The sequence below is a fragment of the Adiantum capillus-veneris genome, chromosome 14, assembly GCF_014529385.1.
Source record: "Adiantum capillus-veneris isolate H3 chromosome 14, ASM1452938v2, whole genome shotgun sequence".
Lineage (NCBI taxonomy): Eukaryota > Viridiplantae > Streptophyta > Polypodiopsida > Polypodiales > Pteridaceae > Adiantum > Adiantum capillus-veneris.
The window spans coordinates 10,482,411-10,505,147 of NC_140944.1; the positions used below are offsets into that span (position 1 = coordinate 10,482,411).

At 43.0% G+C, this 22,737-nt stretch overlaps 1 protein-coding gene across 1 annotated transcript in view; it reads left to right on the top strand.

The window, feature by feature from the left end:
* Positions 1 to 18,726, top strand: part of PK3 (serine/threonine protein kinase 3) — a 40,130-nt gene extending 21,404 nt beyond the window's left edge. Inside the window, exons 4-6 of the mRNA XM_086528287.1 lie at positions 16,967 to 17,152; positions 17,309 to 17,433; positions 18,312 to 18,726. Coding sequence (XP_086384413.1) covers positions 16,967 to 17,152; positions 17,309 to 17,433; positions 18,312 to 18,534 — 534 coding nt within the window. The 3' untranslated portion in view covers positions 18,535 to 18,726. The remainder of the gene's footprint in view (positions 1 to 16,966; positions 17,153 to 17,308; positions 17,434 to 18,311) is intronic.
* Positions 18,727 to 22,737: the final 4,011 nt, after the last annotated feature.

Below are 22,737 nucleotides of genomic sequence, written 5' to 3' on the forward strand. Positions count from 1 at the left end.
TCAAAGAACATGGAGGGTACAGTCTCTGAGCAAGCTCGAATTTCGATGAGGACCTCCTATCGCGTGAAGGCCCCTATCCATCTGGGAGCTGGTGCCTCTAGAGGTGCAAGCCACTCAGTGGGTACTGCCTCTGTGATGTCCTAACACATGCTCTGCACCCCCCTCATGCCTTGCAACTGGATGCGCTGTAACTCCTCTGGCAAACCTGAGGATTGAAGCCAGTCACCTAGAGTGCGTGCTGGACCCTCTGCCATGGAACCCCAAGAAACATGGAGCCTACTACCAACCAAGTGGCCTCTCTGAGTGCTGACCATGGGGTTTCAAACAAGGGGCTGTCTCAAGCGCTCCTCTGTGTAGATGGGCTGGTGCTGCTCCAGGCCTCTCCGTAGCTGCTCCCAAGAGCGAAGTAGGCTCACAACAAAACGATCCTCTAGTCTCCTGCTCAGACCAACTCTGCGCATCTCTTTAAAGATCCATCTGCTGGAAGGTCTCCAAGGGCAGAGCTTGAAGCTGTTGAAGCAAAAAATCCTTCCAGGGCTCCTCTCCCGGAAGCAGTTCTCTGACAACAAACTTCCCAAGAAGGGCTCTACTTTGCTGTGCTGGGTCAATGATCCCCAACCCCCCCGAGAACAAGGTAGAGTGATGACCTGTCATGCTACTTTGGCCCGGGCTATTTGAGTGTCGCGCCCTAACCAAAGAAAATTCCTAATCAGCTTTTCTACTTGGCTGATGCAGGAGCTTAAAACGATCCAACAAGATGTAATGTACCACATAGTAGCCAACAACACCTGGTTGGCCACTACAACTCTGCCTACCAAAGAGAGTCGTGCTGAACTCAAATGTAGCAACTTCCTCTTGATGGACAGGAGGAGAGGAGCAATCTGCTGATCATGGGACAAGTCCAGGCCAACCTGATAGCCCAAGTAGTGAACTGTAGTCCTTGGGGAAATCCATTTGAAATCCTCACTTGGCAGCCAATCAGGCGTAGGAGCACTGCCAACCCAGAAAGCCACTGTCTTCCTCCATTTGATCAGTGCGCCTGATGCACAACAAAACGTCTCTAGAGCCTGCTCACACTTGCGCAGGTTGGCCTCCTGGCCCTCCAAGTACAAAGCTGAGTCATCTGCAAACTGAGCGTCCAGTAGCTCATCGTCCTGAATGGGGAGCCCTAAGCCACGTAAACCAACCTGTTGTGAAACCAAGAATCTGCTCATCGCCTCAGCATAGAACAAAAAGAGGAAGGGGGCTAGAGGGCAGCCCTGTTTGACGGATCGTGTGAGCATGAAACGGTCTCCTCTACCTCCTGCCAAAAGCACCTCACTGTGTGCACGTCTGTAGAGAGCTGACACACTTTCGATTCAAGCATATGAGAAGCCCATCCTACGTAGAGTATCCTCCTAGAAGTCCCAGTCCACTCTGTCGTAGGCCTTCTCAAAATCGAGAAGAAGTATCACCAGATCCTCACCTCGGAGACGAGCGAGGGCTGACGCCTCCCAAAAAGTGAAGATGTTGTCAAGGATACTGCGCTCCTTGACAAAACTTGTCTAGGTCCCACGTACAATACTCTCTAGAAGTGCCTGAATTCTCAAGCTCAGCGCCTTGGCTAGAATTTTGTAGCCTGAGTTGAGGAAGGTGATGGGTCGCCACTGCTGAATCTCATCCAAGGAGCCTTCCTCCTTGGGAATGAGGTAGATCAAGCCCTCAATCATGCCGTCAGGCATCTCTCCTGTGTGCAAGATGTATTGAAAAGTGCTGCAAAGGTCTGTGCCACCAAGTCCAAGTACTCCAAGAAAAAACTAGGAGTCAAACCATCCTCCCCAGGACAGCTACGACAGGGAAGTGCTTTGAGGGCCACATGAATCTCCTCTAGCTGGAGAGGCAGCTCAAGTCTCTGACACATCTCCTCAATTACAAGACAAGGCATTGCCCAAACTTGCTCTTTGCATGCATCCTGACGCTTTGGCTGAGGCTCTGTTGACAGCAAGTCACGGTAGAAGTCATTAGTATATCCTTTGGCTCTGAAACAACTGACCCGTCAGGTCTCCTCAAATGGTTGACACGTGTGCGCATGACAGGGTCCCACTACCTCAAAGAACGACCCAGCCAATCTATCACCCACCTGGGTCCACTGAGATGCCTGTCGACGAAAAGCAAACTCGTGACGCCTCTCCTCTATGCTGGCAAGCTCCTGGTGAGCCTGTTGCAACTGCACCTTCAACCAAGGATTGTCTGGGTGCTGCTCCTGCATTCTCTGCAAGGAAGTAATGCCAAGGAAGAGACATGGAATGTGAATTCTTGGGTGCAAACATTTCATCTTTTCATGAATCATCCGCATACATCCTTGCTCATTCATGAGTGAATCGTGCTCATCGTACAATATGTCATTCCTATGAAAAGGGATCACATAAAGATGTTGACTAAAATACAGGAAACGATCACGAATGAAACACTCGAACAATGCGTGCTGACTAATCATTCGAACACATAATACTTCCTGAGAGGGTTCTTGGGACCTAGGCTCGAGAGCCAAGATCGGTTCTTCGTGATTGATCGAATCTTCCTGTGGGGGTTTTGTGGACCTTGACTCGAGAGCCAAGATCGGCTCTTCGTGATTGATCGAGTCTGCAACGAGGTTAGCTTCACTAGAAAAGGTATCAACCAAACCATCATCCTTGTGAACAATCACTTCTTTGTCATGCAAATCATCCTGCTTGTGAATAATCACATCTTGATCATGCAAATCATGTGTGTCATGCTTTGGAAAAGAAGAGACGGAGAGAGTCTCCTTTTCCCGAATCTCTTGCAGTTGTGCCTGCACTTGAGAAAAGAGTCGCAACATCTCTTTCATGTGTCGGTCGTTCATTGCTTTTCTTGCTTTGTTCTCGCGATCAAATTCTGCTTCTCTTTCTTTGTTCTCTGCTTGTCTTTCTTCGCGCTCACGATCCAATTTGGCTTGTCGCTCTTTGGCTTCCAAGCGTGCTTGCTCGCGCTCACGCTCTATGACTGCCCTTCTTTCTTCGCGTTCACGTGCTATGGCTTCCATTCCTTCTTGGTACTTACGATCAATTGCTGTCTTTCTTTCTTCGGCCGCCAAGTGCGCTTGCTCATGCTCACGCGCAAGAGCCGACTTTCTTTCTTTGAGTTCTAACTTCCCTGCTTCGCGTTCTAACTTCCTTTCCATAAACATGTGGTCCAAAGCCTCCATAGGAGTTAGTGCAATCCTTGACGTGATGGGGAAGGGAGAGGGTCAGAAAAACCTCCTTGGTGGGGAAATTCTTCTTCGCTACTTTCATGCTCACCACCTCCAAGCAAAGTATCCATTCCGCTTGGGGTGATGACCATACTCTGAGATCGTGGGTTCTTAAGTGCACGAGGAACGTGGGTTCTTCAGGTTCTTGAGGTTCTTCTTTAGCTTTGAATCTATGTTAGAGAAGGATCTTCTCTTCACCCAAGTTCTGCTCTTTTTCGCGGGCGCACCCCTTGGCGCCCTTGCGCTGACACCAAGGTTGCTTTTTCCCACCTCATGTCGCTTTTTCCCACCTCACGTCGATTGGCCGGCCGCTAAGTGCACGGTCCGCTGTCAATGAGTGAAAAGAGGCACAAGGGGAGGCTGGACAAGCCCTTGTTTCTTGGGATTTCTGTCACTCTTCAAAAACACGATCAGGAATCGACACGCCCAAGAGGACTTGGGTTACGTGCGACCGCAACAAGCAAAAATAAAAATAAAAATCTTGTGGTTCTTTCCTTGAGTGATAAAGAACACTGCCAAAGCTCTGATACCAATGTAAGGTGCAGCGGAAGTGAATGTTGAACTTTGCTCAAGATGAGTGCTCCGAACTATGCTCAAGGGTTCCTTTTACTTATGGAAGGGAGAGCCTTCCGTTCCTTAGTGAGAGAGTGCAATGGACACAAACAAAGTCGCGAACACTGTGAATGAAGGTGCATGAGACTGAGAGATAGAGAGAGAAGAATACGACACTAGAATGTTGTCAAACCCTCCTCCGAAGGCCCCACTCTCTATGGCGAGAATGGTCTACTATTGATTGCACAAATCTCTACAATGCTTGGACTTGTCGATGATGTCGACGACGACGAGGAGACGGACTGAAATTTGAAAACGGTAACGGCTGAAATCTGCAAATTTTGTATCTGCTGAATTCTGACTCTAGGTCGGTGACGATATTGATGACGACGATGCAACGACGACGCACTGAAAACACAGATGCTGAAATCTGCGTTTTCCGGCTGAAACTGCAAACTGCGCTGAATGTGACCGTGCGGCGAGGATCTGCTGTGGGATTGTGAGATCTGCGAGGTTTGGGACTTCTTCTGCGATGTCTGACTGCTGAAAACTGAAAACGCTGATGCTTCCTGGTCTTGTCGCGATGAATTTGCAAAACGCTATGAGGTCATGCTGATGCAAAAACGCTAGGACTGAATGTTGTTCTGCGAGGGAAATCTGGTAACGCTGGGGGATCTGCTGGTCTTGCTGTCGCCAGGTTGTTGCAATGCAAAGGGCTAGGGCTGATCTGCAATTGAAAACGCCAAGGGCTGGTCTTGCTGAAAAATGCGTAACAAAGACCTAGGTTTGCTGATGGGGGTCCTGTTGAGAAGTTGCCTGCTGAACGCGGAGTTCCTGCTGCCTCTTCTGCCAGAAAGTGCTAGCGCTAGGGTTTCTTATATACTTCCTTGCAAAATTGCCCTACCTAGTTTCCAACAAAAGTCACTTAAAAATAATAAGTGAAAAATGTCAAAAATAAGGAAAATAGGTCTATGCACTGTAAAAATGCTTCTGATGGGTTCTGACTGAAATCTGATGGGCATGCCGTGTGCAACCAGAGGATATGCATCTATTCTAAGTGCTTGGGCATGCACGGTCTGCGAACAGACTCACAAAAGTGCCAGTACACTTCCTATTCTAGAGTGACTGAACTGAACTGAACCCTTGTCATGAAGTAGCTTGTCCACGTACACATAGGGTTAGATGCGTCACGTGACATCTCTTCAAGCTCCGCCGGAGTAGACGGAGGCGGGCCATACTCGCATGAATCCTCTTCGTGATCTCTTCCCGCATCTCCAAATGCAGAGGAAGTCGATTGATCTCTGTTTGAATCCATAAGTGCCGCGTAAAAAGGACTGGATTTCCCGGTAGAAGAGAAATCGGCCCCGCTCTGATACCACTGTAACAGACTTGGACACTCCAAGTTGAGAATCTACTGCGACACCACAAGAATTCTCTTCAAAACAGTTCACAGTTCACAATTGTTTCGACATTGGCTCGACGAAGTTCCGTGCTTAGAGATGTTGGCCCCAAAGATTGGCGCCCCTTTCGGTATTTCTTTTTGTATTAATCTGCAACTCAAAGTACAAGGGAGTGGGAGACTCTCACTCTTAGACTCTGCATTTAGATGCTCTGAGGAGTGGGAGGCCTGCCCACTTATTTATACATTACCAGGGATGCCAAAAGCAGAGCCCCTAAAAGCTGAAAACTCAAAAGCCTTTTAAAAAGAAGGCAATGCTTTAAACTCTCTCTCTCTCTCTCTCTCTCTCTCTCTCTCTCTCTCTCTCATGCTTTTGCGTAAAATAAAGCAACTCCCAATTTGCGTAGGATTTTCCAGCCCTTGGCGTAGAAAAGCAGCCCACACAAAATGCTTGCATTCCGTACGTAATTTGCCACGTCAGCAGCCTTGTACGGACCTGCGTTTTTTGACGGATTTTGCGCCGCATTTCACGGGTTTGTCCGTATGCTGCACTGCCTGCGTATCCGGGAGTCCCCACAAGGGAGTGTGTGTGTGTGTATGAGTGTACCGGGCAGCCACGTCACCAATTTGTGACAAAATACCGAAAGGGGCGCCAATCCAATCTCTCTTAGCGTAGAACTATACCGTGCCGTGTCGTCTCTCTCTCAGTTTGTTCAATTCTTTTAGTTTGCTCTCGTGTGTCGTGGTAGATTCTTGGCTTGGGGTGTCGAAGTCTGTTACACCCATCACCATCGGTACTAGGATACAATGGTTGGATCTCGTATTGATAGCCTTACTATTCGTGCCCGGAATAAGCGCCTAATTAGTTGAAGGATTTCAAAGATGGCGGCATGACAATAAATTTTTTCACCTTTGCTGGGGTGAAAGATCCTATAGCAATTCGACAATATCTATGCTTTGGGAAATTATACAGAAAAATCCAAGATATTTCGAGCAACGGGATTTCTTAAAAATAATGCTATGTAGTGGCGGAGTTCAATAGCGACACAACTGCATGCTCCAAGGACATGGCAAGCTTTCAAGACAATTCTCGCAAGTAGTTATATTACTTCTCTCTTTGAAGTCCAGATCTTGTTCGAATGGGGCAACTTGAAAATGTTGCCACAGAGAGCATGGATGACTATATTCAACGGTTTCTCGACGCCTATCTTCTGATGTCTTTCTCTAAGTTTATTCCCTTGGAGGACCAGTGCGAGCGATATACCATTGGACTGCCATCACCGTTATAGGGTTGCTTGTCCAAGCAAGCATCAACCATGCAAGAGCTTATGGACCATGCAACAGTCGGCTACAAATTGATGAAAGGGAAGCTGGAGTTTACTACAGAAGCAACTCCGATCAATAACCCGAACTCCCGGCAACAATGAACAAATCCTCAGGTGTCTTGTGAAACTCAACCTCAAAGGCCTCGTTTGACATAGCATCAACGAGAAATCATGTTACAAGAAGGCCGATGCTTCCAATGCTTTCAAACCGGACATACGTTCAATACATGTCCTCAAAGAGCTTCGACTTCTTCAAAGCAACCTTTCGCTGCGACGACAGACAGGTTCCTAGGGCCACCTCTGACGAAGACAGCTAGACCTGCTATTGGAGTAGTACCTGTTATTTATGGCATAAACTTGGAGAGTTCAAATGAGTTGTGCAGAGCCCTAATCTTCTTTGACCCCGGAGCTATAGAGAACTTCATCCATCCAATTTTTTTAAGTAGATGGTCTTTGATTATGATGCAGAGAAACGAACTGAGTTAGCCACCTGCTAGACCCAGAAGGTGGTCCCTCTCATCAGTGCGCTTCGAGTGACCATACAAGGATATCATGAAAAAACTGATTTCCACATCATGAAGTTAGGCAATTGTGATGTTCTCGTTTGCACGACAAGAATGACGTGACCCTCCAGATGCAGAACCGTACCGTTACTCTGATGCATAAGGCCAAGCTAGTCATCCTCAAGTTCGGGTGTTCGAAAAAAAAATGAATGAATTATCAAGTTGTTTTGTATTTAGCTACTTTTGAACTTTTTTTGAGAAAGTATTGTTTGCAATTTGTTTGAAATGGATGGTATTTGTTCTAAACCTGTCTTGGTGCCAATTTGAATTGTTTGACTCTGGTTTCAATACTGGTTTCAATGCTTGGTGATTTACCCCTGGGTGTAGTAGTGAGAAATGCTGCTTTGGTATTGTCTTAACCTAGGGAGCGTTTGTTGTATGCTTGAAAACCTCAAAACGACGCAGATGGGATGTTTGGGGAGTGTTTCGTTGTACGTTGGAAAACCTCTGAACGATGCAGACGGTATGTCTGGGAAGCATGGTATGGGAAGCATTTAGTTGTATGCTTGAAATCTCCAAGTGATGCAGGTTGTGGTCTTGGGAGTGTTTGGTTGTATGAGTCCTTTGAGCTCATGATTGCTATACAAATGAGGGGTGTGGCTAGCACCAATCTAGCCTTAGGATCTTTAGCCTTGAGGCGGGCGTTGATCTGAAACACTGACCTTACTACAAAAATGAAAAACACTTTTACTTCTTCTTCAGCTTCAACCAGCAATGTTGATGACTCTCAGGTACGTCTTTTCGACCCTTCTTTCTTTTCAGTAGCTAGAAGTAGTCATAGTCTGTATCAAGAAAGATTTAAGTTTTTAGCTAAGTCTAATTTGAAGAATTTGCATGTTTTTGGTGATGGTCCTATTCGTTGGGCTTCTTTTAAGAATGTCTTAGTTAGTACTCATTGCACAAGTTCTTCCATAAAAGCCCTCAATCGTTTGAGGCGTTTAAGGAAAAAACATCTTGCGGTAGATCGTCCTCTAAGTCCGGTTCATACCTCTCAAGTTATTTATGTTATTTATAATATTCACGATAGTTCTATGATGTATGTTGGCCAAACCTTTCGAACAGCTTTTGTTCGTTTTCAGGAACATGTAAGAGAAGCGAGAAAAGTTCAAAGTAAGAGCACCGTACGTGAAAGTGTGAAACCCTTGTATGCGGCAATAGCAAAACATGGGTTTGAGTCTTTCCGTTGTTTTCCCATTGAGCACATAGAAGGTAATTTTAGAAACTCTAAAGAGTTCTATAAATCAGCGTGGCCTCGAGAGTTGTTTTGGATGAGAACTTTGCATACTTTTTTCCCTAAAGGTTTCAACTTGGAAGGAAAGTCTTCTTTACGTAAAAATAAGACAATTTACCATAAGAAACCTATGCTTTGGCGAAGGCATCCCAAACCCGATTTAGTTCTCCCTTCAAGTCAGTTTAAAAGAATTTGGATTCCTAAAGGTTCTCGTTCAGATCCGCCTTCTATCCCTGAAATCAATCCAGTTGTTTTGCACAACACTATTTCTAGTAGAGTACAAGGTCTCCCTAGGGCTTCAATCTCTAGAATTGAGAGTGATGACCCTTCTAACCATAGAATTTTTGCTTATAGAGATTTCAAACGGAGACTGATTTACTTATCTAGCGCCATGGAATTGGGTTCTTTTTCTTATAAAATATTTGAAAGGTATAATATAAGGATCCTATTTAAGCTCTTGTATACCCTTGAGAACTACTCTTATGAAGATTTGGAGCTAAGAGAGTCTCACAATACTCAACTTCGAGTACTGTTAGGCAAATTTCTGAAGTCCAAATGTCCTAGTCTGAAAAATCCCTTGGTTGGAAAGAAAGATTTGTTGATAACTATCTTTACCTCCCCTGACTTAGACAAGATTGGATTAAGCTCTATTTTGAGATCTCAAGAAGCTTTGGATGCTCTCCCTCCTTGTGTGAGAAAGGTATGGAACCATCCTGTCGTAGCTTTCAAATATGTGAAAACATTAGGACAAAAAGCTTTCAACTATAGTGACATAGGACGTAATCTTAAAAAGCAAGAGAGGCTTGCAATCTCAAGTATTGATTGCCCTTGTAGTAAAACTGCCTTTTCTTCTTACGTAAATGGAGCTTTGGGTCATGTAGTTACTACCGATTGTTCTATCCTTCCTTCGGATTCTTTGAAAGAACTTTTCTCAAGAGGTACTAAATACAGGCTCCCTTCCTCAAACGACTCTTGCCTTCTCAAAGCCATAGAAAAAGGAATTTCTAGTTTTGTAGTAAAGTTTGAGGAGTCTTTAGGAGTTCAAGGTATTTTTACCCATTGGAAGTTTGTAATCCTCAAGAAAGCTTCTTTGAAATTAGCATCTTGCTCTCGGAACGTTTCTTCAGGAAGGAATAGCTTATCTTCTTCTGATCGTGATGCTCTTAGGAAGTTTCATCGTGATTTTGTAATCTCTTATGTAGATAAGTGCTCTAATAACTTTGTTGTTACGTGCAAAAAGTTCTATTTAGAATGCTTGTTAGGTGAAGTAAATTCTCAGACTTACAGTGATTGTGATCTTTCAATGCAAGAGGTTATCTTGAAACATGAAGACTTTTGTAAGTCTTTTGGTTTTAAGTGCCAGCCTAAATTACCTTTTTTATATACCGTTTGGAAGTTCCACAAGAACCCTATAAAGCCTAGATTTATAGCTGCTTCTTGTAACACCTCTTTGACCGAGGTTTCCAAATGGCTTAGTTATTGTTTCAAAGCCATTTTACCTAGCGTAAATGAATTGTGGAATAATATGCTAAAGGAAGCAGACGTACCTACCGATTCAAGTTGGATTTTAAATGATTCAGTAGGTGTGATTCCTGTTTTAAAGTTTTTGAACTCTTCAAGAAGCCTTAAGGAGAAATCTTCTCCTTTATGTCTCCAAACTTTTGACTTTACAACGCTATACACGAAGCTAAATTTGGAGGACCTTAAATTTAGAGTCAAGTCTCTTATTTCAAAAGTTTTTGCATTCAAGCTTGAGAAGGATAGGTACAAGGCATTGCTAGTAGAAAAGTCAGCCTTGAACTTTGACTTCTTATGGCTGAAAAATAAGAATGTAGATGTAGACAAAGGAAGAAAGAGATTCACCAGGATTGTAGATGACATTGACATCATATTTTGGTTAGATTTTCTTTTGGACAATTTATATATAACCATCGGCGACTCTCTTTTCAAGCAAACAATTGGTATCCCTATGGGTACCAATTGTGCTGTTTTTCTTGCTAATTTCTATCTTTTTACTTATGAGTTTGATTTTATGGAGCGTCTTGTCCTTGCTAACACTTGCCCAATATTTTTGCACAAGTTATGCAATGTAAGACGCTTTGTAGATGATCTTTTTGTCGCTGACGTTCCTTCTTTTCAAGATTTTATGTATTTGAATTCGAGTTCTGTAGGCGGAGGGATTTATCCCAAGGAGTTTTGTGAACTTAACTGTATCACAAATAGTGATTGTTGTGCCTTTTTAGACCTTAAGATTTTTCAGACTCCCTTGGGATTAGAAGTAGATATCTATGATAAGCGCCTTGAACCAGAATATGCCAATCTAAAAATCATCCGCATGCCTCACATTTCTTCGAACATTTCTCTTTTAGCTAAGTACGGTGTCATTTGCTCTCAACTATTTAGATTTTCTCGTCTTTGTTCTAGTAAATCTACTTTTGTTGTTCAATCTTGCCATCTTATTTCTTTACTAGTTGAAAAAGGATACTCATTCAAAAGAATCATGAAAAAAGTTCGTTCATTTTTGCATCGTAGTAAGTTTATTTTTAGTGTTTCTTCCTTTGGAATGTTCAAGATAATCAGTAGTAAATTCAATAGAAGTGGGGAGCTAAAAAGCCGACTTATTGTTTGACTTAATAACACCTTATGTTGTTGTTTTGATCTTTAGCGTTTCTAGTATTTTCACTATAGCTTGACAATTGCTAGCCTTTATCATGGCTGAGTATGCCCATCACCTCCGGAGGGTGATAGAAACTCAGCTCGTTGGTTTTGTAGAGTACGTTCAAAGCATGAATGACCTCTATATAAACCTGCACCTACTCTTGGGCACTGACGACGTGAGTAGGGATGTCATAGCTGTTGTCCAAGCTATGCATGATAAAGGTGATAATCTTATTCTTCCTGTTTGGACAAGCAGTGAAGTTGAGATCACATATTGTCAAGTTTGGTTCTTTGCTCTTCGTAGGTTTGTAGTAGTATTCATTTTTCGATTTCATATTTAGCTTACCTGAGGACTTAAGAATGTGTTCCGTTATAGGCTGTTGTGTGAAGTTTGATTTCGAGGATTAAGTTTTTAAGATGTCTTATCCTTTTTTTTTTGCTTAAAGTTCAGTACTTGTTTTAAGCCAAGTAAGTTGCGTCAACTTATTTTACACATACCTTTTTTGAAAACATTTTTAAGTTAATAATGTTTTGTTTTATCTAGTTTTGTTTCGAAGCAATCAAAGTGATTTAGTTAGTTAGTTAGTTTGTTTTTGTTTTTCTTTTCTTTTCGTGTGTCCCTTGCTTTTATAGTTTTATGAGTGCTTTATTCCCTCTTATAATTCGTGAGTTCAGACTATTCTGAACTTATGAAGGTATATATCATGATTGGGACCTTTTTAGCTTATTTACGGGGAGAGTAACGAGGTAAGCAGCTTCATACCGCAGACCGTCTGTCTTGGGGGAGTGCTTAGTGGCACTGTTCGTTGTGTCTTGTAACATGCATATGTGAGCATTTGTGTTGCATTGTGGTGTGTGAGCCACCGAATATTCCTAATTGAGTGAGATTGCTTGGGTATGAAATTTTAGTCATCGAGACACACGTACAAGATCAACGTGGTCTGGGTATGATGGCTAATTTTACTACGCCGGAATATCAAGAACTCCGATTTGGAATGCGAAAATTGATTGTCCCTCGGAATTTTTTGAGCAAACTTGAGTTGTTTTGCAAATATATTGTAATTGCAGAGGATTACTCTTCTTTCAAGAAGTGTGATGTCACAAACTGTTGACATCTCAAGCCACTGAAGACTCGGCATGTTAGGGCTCTCCGAGTCTAACCCTAGCCAACCTACACATCACGGTTGAGGGGCCTAGCAGAAGAAGAATTTACCAACTCACAGGTCCTTTTCGAGTCGGCTAAAGTTTTAAAGAAGTTCCTAACCAACTTATGAGGTTCTTGTTGGATGGGGCCTATACTAAATAAAGAAGCAAGAACCCCCCCCCCCCCCCCCCCAAAGACACACACACACACATACACACGCAAAAGCTTGCATAAAAGATGACGACGTGGCAGCTGTATGGACGCCCGCCATTTGCGTTGACAGTGCCACGTGGTAGCCTGTACGGACTTCCTCAAATTGCGTTGCAACATGCTGACGTGGCATGTCCGAAAATTCCCTGTTTTACATTGCTAGCTTTTTGAAGACCAGATGCTTTTAAAGTTAGTGCTTTTCATGTATTGCTTTTAGAGAGGCCAAGGGCCTCTATAAACATGGGCTGGGCACTTCCTCTGGCAATCAACCGGAAGGTGAAGCAGAGCATAGTCCTAGAGTCCTGCAGAGTTGTACTTTGGTGAGGCAATATAAAGAAATACCGAAAGGGGCGCTAGGATTTGGGGTAGTGCTCTCTTGGGATGGAACTCCGCCACTCCTCGTTTCGTGTGTCGTGCACTCTCTCTCTCAGTTCAGTTGTTTTGAACTTTGAAGTGTTTAAAGTTCTCACGTATGTTCTTTTCTGCTGGCATGTGGTGCCCTCTTGCTACACGATGCACTAAATCTTGTCATCTCATAGTGGATGTTGGATATGCATTGACATAGTTTACACTGAACACTCAGATGCAAACTATCAAACTAGTCGTTTCATCATCCAAATATATTGATTATCAAGAAGAATATCTAGCCATCCTATCCTTTTGGAATGTTTGGTGCACTTAGATCAGTATCCAATCATCTTATCCAAATAGAATAACACTTGCACTTTGTTCGATACGGGAGAGGCTCAGTTCCCCTTAGGAGATGATTAGCCCTCAAGTCAAGTGCCCCTTGTGGTATGTCTTTATTGATTAGAAGTCGTAACTTATGACTAATTGTGCGACCGTGTAGACTTTAATCTCTCTTACCATGGCAGGCTAGCCTTCAATTTATATGTAAGAGACTTGGACACTCCAAGCCAAAGATATACATACTGCAACACACATGAGAAACTGCAAATAACTGAGCAAAATTTGGGGGAGAGAGAGAGAGAGAGAGAGAGAGAGAGAGAGAGAGAGAGAGAGAGAGAGAGAGAGAGAGAGAGAGAGAAATGAAATGAAATGAAATGTTATATTAACGTCTTCAAAAGGCCATAATGACCTATGAGACCAGTCAGTTACAAAATAGTGAATCTAATACCATGTCTGGGTACAAAAGAACTAGAAAAGAACTAGAAGTGGAACAAAATACTACTACTACTACTACAATCTAAAACTACGTGGGTGTAGCAGCTGATACAATAGATACCCGGTAAACTGGATGTAACAGTGTGTGAAACAAAGATGGAAGAAATGGTGAGGATCCATCCTCATCTGCACTCTGGATGTCGAGAGAGTATGGCTCGAATCTTCTGTTGTAGTCTCCGTCGATGCTGTGTAGCTCCTCGCATCAGTCGCGGTCGTCTGTATCTCTGTAGCTCCAATGCTCGGTCGATGAGAGTGCCAGTAGTGGTCGAATGAGTGTGGGACGAGCTCTGCAGTGGTGGCTGCTCCTCTGGCTGTCCCATATCTAGTGAAAAGAAATCTGTAATGTGTCTCTGGGACTGCCTCTCTCTAGCTCTCCCCAGTAAAGTGTGTCTACACCTGTGTAACTCAAGTAGATATAGTCCAAGACATCTCTGATCCTCATAACTCATGACCCTAGATAGAGGACCAAAACCCTCTCTGAATAAGCAGTGGAAACGCCCCCGTATCTCATAGAACACTGTGCAATGACATATGTAGTGCAACTCTGTCTCTGGCTCTCTCTGGCATAATCGGCATATCCTGCTGTCTGCTGGTATCCCTCTGAATCTACCAGTCTCAATCTCGAGCTGATGTGAGGATGTGCGTATCTGACCAATGGCACAACGCAAACCATGAGACATATGTGTGTCCATGTAGCTGGGTCGAATCACAAACCCATCTCCTATGAGGTGGAGAAGATGCTCTCTATAGAAAGCCATCTTCGTGCTCAACTCCTGAGGCGGCTCTATCCATGTCCTCCTGGTGTCGAGCTGGATCAGGTCCTGACGAATGAGTCTAGTGATCTCCACCCGTGTAAGAGACAGCGAGGGTGCCTGAAGAGAATACTGGAAAGGGGGCAACCTGTCCATGGTGAAGCCATGCGTTTGAAACCATGAAGTCATCTGTGCATACCAGCATGAAGTGTCCCCGTGTAGAGCTAACTGTCTGGAAGACTCAAGGGCCAGTCTAGCATATCTGTCTCTAGTAGTATCCCATAGGCTGTGCACAAAGGACACTGATCTGGTAAGCGCCTCAATCTCCATGGGGGGGGCAGCTAGCTCTGCTCGAATGATCGCGTGAGGTACGGAGGCCTTGGCTCTAATCAATCGGGAGATCATAGATACCAAGGGCCTCTCCATACGTCTCCAACCATCCTGGCCTACAGAAGGTCCCCATACCTGTACCCCATACATCATAGCTGAGGCTACTAAAGTATCAAAGAGCCATAACTTTGTCCGAGGTTCCTGGATCTGAACCTGCGAACACATCCTCTCCAAGCCTCCCAAGGCCGCATAAGCTCTGGTCAGTCTAGTCTCTGCTGCTCTCCCTAAAGAAAACCTCGGCCCAGTGAAAACTATCCCAAGGTAAGTGTATGCATCTGTATACTCCACAATCTCTTGACCATACGTGAAGGTCGGTGCCGATCTCCTGATCCACTGCGGTGTGGTGTTAAACACCATGACCTTGGTTTTACCAAGGTTTACAGACAATCCACTATCCTCTGCAAAACTGTGTAATGCATCCAACTGTCGCTGCATACCCTCTGGTGAGTCAGAGATCAAGACAATATCATCAGCATATAACAACAATGGGATCCACGTCCCTGCCAGCTGGGCACCTCTATCACCCTCTCTGTCAATGTAATCAGACACCTCATCAACATACATACCAAATAGAGTAGGAGACAATGGGCAACCCTGTTTCACCCCGAGAGAGAGAGAGAGAGAGAGAGAGAGAGAGAGAGAGAACACGGCACGTTGTAATTCTGCGCCTAGATGCACTGGCCCCAAAGATTGGCGCCCCTTCTCGGTATTTCTTTATCGTTGTAATTCTGCGCCTAGATGCACTGGCCCCAAAGATTGGCGCCCCTTCTCGGTATTTCTTTATCATTATGCTTTGCAAGGTACAATGTCTGAGGATCGTCCTCCTCTGAGTGCTCCCAAGCCAAATCTGAGCAGAAGTGAGGCTTTAGGCACACTTATAAAGGCCCCTGGCCAAAAGTAGTTACATGAAAGCTCTGTTCCAAAAGCAACTGGCCAAAAGCTAGCGCCCCAAAAGCCTCGGTGTAAATTGCGGAAATCCGTACAGCTGCCAGGTCATCGGCCTCTATCGAATTTTGGGTCCTTGCTTTATTCTCATAAGGTTTAGGCTCCTCAGCTGAGTTCTGTAAGTTAGTAGGGTTAGATTTTTAACCCTAACTCCCTTTTGGGCCACTCGACTAGAACCTGCAAGTTGGTGAAAACTTCTTCTGCTTCTTCCATTAGGGTTTAGCCCCCTTGACTGGGTCCTGCCTATTAGGCTATGCCACGTCATTAATTTGCGACATTATAGGCATGTGCCTTCAAAAGCAATTCTAAAGATCACAGCTTGTTTTCCATGCTAAAGCACTAAAGTTATATGTTTTCAATAACTGCAATCAATAAAACAATTCCAATGTCTAGATCTGCCACGTCATCAGTTCTGTACGTTGCTATGTCAGCACAGGTCCAGGCAGTCCAGGTTTTGTGGCAGATTTGCAGCTGTGCTTAACGGCATGATGGACTCTAACTTGGTTCCCTCGCTTTACTGCCCCATGGGCTGCTTCATCTGCTGCTCCCTAGTACTGTGCCATATGAGCGGCTTGTGACACATGTCATGCCCTACTTGGCTTTTTTCCTGTGTTTTGTAGTTTTGTCGTCCTGCTTGGTAGGACCAAGTGCAGAAATATCAAATATGTCCCTGTTCTCCACAAGGGCAACACTTCCCTTGCTTGAAGTATTCCACTCTAGATTTTTTTCTCTGTGCTGCACCAGGAAATTTGGTCTTCTTTTGTCGCTGGCTGGTTCTTTATATGAGGTTGGATACCATCTTGGAACATACCTAGTACCATACCATACATAGGTGCTTGTGGATATCCTTGAAAACATGGGATCGTGCCATATCTATTGAAAACACATGGTGCAAATCCAAATCCAGGTAATCTGAAAACAAACGCGAAAATATTCATTGTCAACTTCTTTAGTGGATGATCTCTTAGCCGTCTTAACCACTAGTAGCTTCACTTTCTTGTTTTCAGTGGAGGACTCCACTGTTTTTCTAACGAGAGATGGTTGAGGTGGTGTCAAATCAATAGGACCTCTAATTGCTGCAAGGTAGGTACAGTGTATGGTACTAGGATTTGTACGTTTGCATGTCTGGGTTGTGTTGTTTCTGTTTGTTCGAGCATTTTGAATAGAAAAATGTTTTTGTGACTTTAAGTTATGCTTTGTCTCTGTCTGATGTACCTGAGATTTTTTTCATTTGATACCTTTCAGTAAAGGCATCTTTTTGCACGCACTTTTGTGGGCATGTGCATCACTTAAAAGCTCTTTTTTGATCTAGAACTAACATTCTGAAATGCTAGGCGTGGCTGATCACTGTGCTGATAGCAGATTTGTGCAGGTTTGAAGTACATGCATGCCTTGGACCCTCCCTATGCCCACAATGATCTTAAACCTGGCAACATTTTGTTGTTAAATAAAAGTGATGAAGTCCCAGTTGCAATGATAATGGATTTTGGTAGTGCAGCACCTGCAAGGAGGTCTGTTCGCTCACGTGCTGAGGCACTTGCCGTTCAAGTGAGTTTTCAGTTGTTAAAAATGTTGCCTAATTCCATTCGGCAAACGAGAGAAAAATAATGTTCTTTAAAGAGTGAGTTTATATGCTTCAACAGATTCAGGATTTTTTTTGGGATTTAATGTATGTTGTAGCTAATCTGCTCTCTTTGATTGTAGGAATGGGCCTCTCAACATTGTTCAGCTCCCTACAGGGCCCCAGAGCTGTGGGACTGTCCAAGCCATTTTGATCTGGATGAAAGGACAGATATTTGGTCTCTTGGATGTACTTTGTACGCTCTCATGTAAGAATTTTCCGGCTCTGTTGTGTCTTGTGCAATTCAAGTGGCAGTCTGTTAAGTCAGTATGCTTGCTTGGTCTGCTACATAAGATTGCTTTGATGGCTGTTGGAGCTTTTTTCAAGCAATGAGTGGACCAAACAAATTGTTTACTGTGGGAAATTGTAAAACTTGCAAGAAGTGCATAATTATAATAAACCAAGTGGATCCTACTTTCAACTCTTCAAAGTAAACCAAGTGGAGTCTATGCAGGAACAGCTTAAGAGTTGAAGGGCATTTAAAGTAAAGACGTTGAGGCTGACGTAGCAGGCACTGGGACAAGAGATTTATGTAAGCTCAGCTGTACATGTTGGGCGCAGCCGATGATAAGCGCGATACAAGATCAGTTATCATGCTTACGTAAACACAAATTTCACGGCTGTTTATCTATATGACTCTTTCTTGCTTGTCAGGGATGATCCAAAATACTAGTGGTATAGATGAGAGAGAGGGAGAGCTGTGAAGGTTATTAGGGACTCAGGGGAATAGGAGGGAGGAAGAGAGGATCTTGGCACCACGTCCGGGTCCGAACCAACCCTCGCAAGGGCTCTGTACCCCACCCCACCCCACCCTGTCTCTGGAGTGGTATTTGTCCGAAGTATTTTCCGACTTTTAGTCATCTAAGCAGTTGTAATTAGAATGTGTTCCTTGAGTCATTAATTTTGGGGAGTGAGCGTCTAATTATTGCTAATTAGCTATGCTACCCATGAAACTCGTGTTTTAATTTTTTTGAGCTCCGTTTATTTTAGGTGCACTGACATTGGAAGGTGGAAGAGATGGAAATGGGGAATTGCAGATTATTGCAAGTGAATTTTGATAGCTGATTGAACAATCTTGTTTTCCAGGTATGGAGTGTCTCCTTTCGAATATTCTCTAGGCGAATCGGGGGGCAGCTTGCAGCTTGCAGCCATGAGTGGGCAAGTAAAATGGCCGGAAGGTCCCAAAAAACCATACTTAGATTCCTTGCATCAATTTGTGCTATGGATGTTAAAGCCACAGGTGGAACTTCGTCCGACCATCGATGATGTAGTTCTCCACGTTGACAAGCTTATTGCAAAGCTTCCTTGACATGTTATAGAAAGTTCAATGCCCTAATTAACAGATATTTTAGCATTTTTCTGAGGGTCTATGGCACAATTTCCGTGTGCTGCATCAAATTTATTCAGGTCAGAGAAAAATAAAGAGCATATTTCTCAAGTTGGTAAGAGTCGCTGTAATTTTCCTCTTTGATTTGTAAAAAGATTTGCGTGTTTTGAACCACTGCTTGTTACATTTTCTGCTTGGCCTTTGTGGCACGACACTAGGGGCTAAATGCTCTGTTGAGCTGTTTGATGAGAGCCATATCTTGCCAAAGCAGGCATGCATACATCATGCTCGGATGAAACAAACATTAAATGGAATCGAAGAATTTACATCAAGGAATACTTTTACTTCAATGTTGTATAAACTTCTGAGGTGAATGGAAACGGAAGGCAGACATTTCCTTCCAACCTCTGCTTTATATTACGATTCTCCATGCATTTGTCCGAGGATTTCACAGTGGGAGCTAGTTCTTCATTTCAGTAGTTTCATCAAATGTTTGAAGCACATTTTGTTCTGTAGGGATGTTTCATGCGTTGACAACATTTTTGAAGTTTCACATGTTGATTTGTTAGGGCGGATCTATCTTAAGTTAATCAGCTTACAAGTAGATATATCATTGCAAACTTGTGGTAGGCAATCTTTCTTTTTTCATGGCAGTTTTGAGAGGGCAATAAATTAGTATGTTGTTTCTCCTCTTGCCTCCTCTGTCAGCTCGGTTTCTTGGGTGATGTGTATACCTTTCCAGGCTATTGTGTACTCTAAAGCTCAATGAAGTCTGGTGCTTGCTCTTATTTTCTTTGCTGCAATTGGCTGCACAAAGTGGAATGAAGCAAAAGGCTGATGGGGACTTGAGTCTAGTAGGTTAGAAGATTCTTCCCTCTATTTTTTTTCCCCGACACACCGGGGGAGGTGCTTATCCTTTCCAAATATTAGCCATGTTACATGGTCGGGCAAGGGCCGCATACCCTCGGGCAAGAGCCACGTGTAGGCATCACCATGGCCACCTAATTGATGCACCACATATTGGGGACGACGGAGAGAACTGGTAGCAACCAGCAAGGAACCTCGTCCTTGGGTGACCCACCTAAGGAGGAGGATGCACTTGAGTATCCAAGGGCAAGAGCCCTAGCAACGTGAACACTAGGTGAGCACAAGGTGTCCCTCTAGAGTGTGACCCAACGGGGGATTTGAACCCACAACCGGTAAGTTGAGAGGCCAAAGCCTTACCGTTAGACTAAATCTTTGGGGGCCTCTGTTTTTCTTCTTATACAATGAATAAAAAACAAAGATAAGATTAGAGGTACGACAATTGCCTTAAAGTGGGATATTGTAATATGAGTAATGCTACGTAATAGGTGCACAAGTAATATTTATTTAAAAACAATGAATACACAATTTCTAGGCTTTTTGAAACTCTTGAGAGGCAATATAGCTCAAATATTACTTCAGATGTGTCTTGGGTGTGATCAATTTGAGCTCAAAACCTCAAATGACGGGGCCTAAAATTTCTAGAATTTGTTGACACTGCTGAAATTTCAAGCAAGCGGACATTCAACAATGTCGTGCCATGACATATTTGATGGGTGACCTTTGCGGTTGTTTTGAGGCCATGCATGATTCTCATATTTATCTCAGGCAACAATTTTCTCACTTTTCTTGCGTATGAAGGTGAATATGCGAGCAACTCAATGAGATGCTTGTTGATTATCACTTGGGGAAATGCATACTTAGTGGTGGTTCCGTTGTTTGAGAAGAAACCGAATTTGAGTCAAAATAGCTAATAAGAATATTGAACCCCAATGGGAGAGACTTTTAATCTGATAGCCATGGTGAGGTTCAAGATCACATGATGGAAGACTTGGAAGAAAACACCATTTGTCTTATCTGTTGTGCTGGTTTATAAAAGTTATTTACCCCTACCTGTGTTGATCCCCACTTGAAATATATTTCTAGTAAATGCAGCGCCTAAACTGTGTTACAGGTGCTAATATTTTAAGCTAACTCATGGTAAGCCTATTGTGACATTTTTATTGGATGCTTGTTGTTAGAGGTTCCAAAAGCACCTTCTGTAGCTTTTTCATTGTATACTTGTATGACTCCTGTTTTTTTCATAGACCATGCATGTGGGTTGGAGAGTAAACTTAAGTCTATGCAAATGCTTCATGATCTCCTCTCTCTCTCTCTCTCTCTCTCTCTCTCTCTTCCCTTCCGTTCCCTTCCCTTCACACTTGTTCTTTTCTCTTTTCTTTGCCTCTTGTTTCCAAATTGAGCCATCATTTTCAATGATTATGACCTCTTTTCCATTCTTAATGCCTTTTCATGAGTGTTGATGTTGGTTAGCGAGCTTGTTGATGTCGAGATTATTGTAAAGGAAAGAAATTGTAGATTTTAGAGCTTGAATGACCCCATTTTCCTTTGTTCATTTGGGGACTGAGACTTATAGCATGTCTTATTCTCCACCTTTTAGCATAAGGGTGCAAACTTGGACTTTGAAGCATTGGTGTGTATATAGGTGTCTGCAAGTGTTTAAATTTCTATAGGTGGTCATGTGTCACAAACCAACAAAATTAAAACTACTTTGGTATGCGAAGAAATCAAAGTTTTGGACCGTGATGATTCCCCTTCTTGTTGGTGGAAATTTTCCCATTGCTTCTTCATTTTTTGTGTTATAAAGCCCCCTTCTCTCAATTGCTATAGCCTACAAGTTGCTATTAAATTTCACAATTTTAGTCTCTACAAGCTCCAATAATATCCCAATTCATTTGGGCAACGGTGAAGTAACTTGATATTTTGGTGCTTGTCAATATTACCCCTGTGAAATCATTGTTTCTTAGGTGAGACACTTTGTGGAACAACTTGCTACAACACTTTACTATAATGTGGGCTCAAATTTTATTTGGATAATTTGAATCCTTCATGCAATGCATCTATGTCAATGTCCATGTAATTTCATCTATGCATAAATTAGATGTTTCCTTTGCTAGCTAATGGACGAGCATGTGATGATCCTCTTGCCTATTTGGTTGCGACATTTGTCCTTACTTGCAAACATATCCTAATTTGCTTGACCACCTTGGAGATACTTAGCCACACTTCTTCCAAAAATGGACAATGGAATTGAACCCACAAGCTTGCCAATGATACTTATACTATTAACAAGCTAGCCACCATGCCCAATCATGAACCACATGTATAGAGTCTATTTGACATTGGTTTCACTTGAGACAGTTCACACAATCAAACCCGTCCAAAATTAGAGCGTGATTAGGCCGAGCTAATGGAGACCAATTGCAGAGTTTAGAGATGCATCCAAAAGCTCTTGCATAAGGCTTGAAGCACACACAAAAATGAAATAATGATGGACTTTGAGAACCAATGTTTTGCACTTCAAAAATGGAGCAGGTAGGAGAGACTTTGGGCGATCAAGGAGAGTGATTGATGCAAACCTAATAGATCCCTAATCAAGATTGATTAATTGCGTAGAGTAGTGGATCATTGGGGCTTCCAAGAACTTGCTCTCACATAATCAATTAGACAAGAATTAGTAGAAGCTTAATTTGCTTATGCTCTTAAGAAGCTCTAATTAGAAAAATTAGCAGATGTTATATCTTCATAGATTTGATTCTAATTGTAGAGTTTAGGGAGGGTAGATTAGAGAACCATTCATGGAACTCCATCATAATTAATACTTGAGCACACAATCGGAAATGTAGAATAAAGACCCAAACTTGATTGCTAAAATTGATTCAAGAATTGACAATGGAATGGAACCTAGAAGATTGCCAATAATAGTTATACTATTAACGAGCTAGCCACCATGGCCAATCATGAACCACGTGTAAATAGCTAGAAAAAGAATCTATAACTTTGGTTTCCCATGACTATTCACACAATCACACACCTCCAAAAATGGATGATGATTAGGCCGAGCTAATGGAGACCAATTGCACTAATTAAAGGTGCATCCAAAATCTCTTGCATAAGTCTTGGAGCGCACACACAATGCAATCATTATGGACTTTGAGAACCAATGTTTTGCGCTTCTAAAATGGAGCACATAGTAGAGATTTTATGCAATTAGGGAGAATGATTAATGCTAAATGAACAACCTAATGCATTAAATATATGCTTCCTTTTCTACTTGGTGGAAGAGCATGTGATGTCCTCTTGTCTATCTGGTTGCGATGT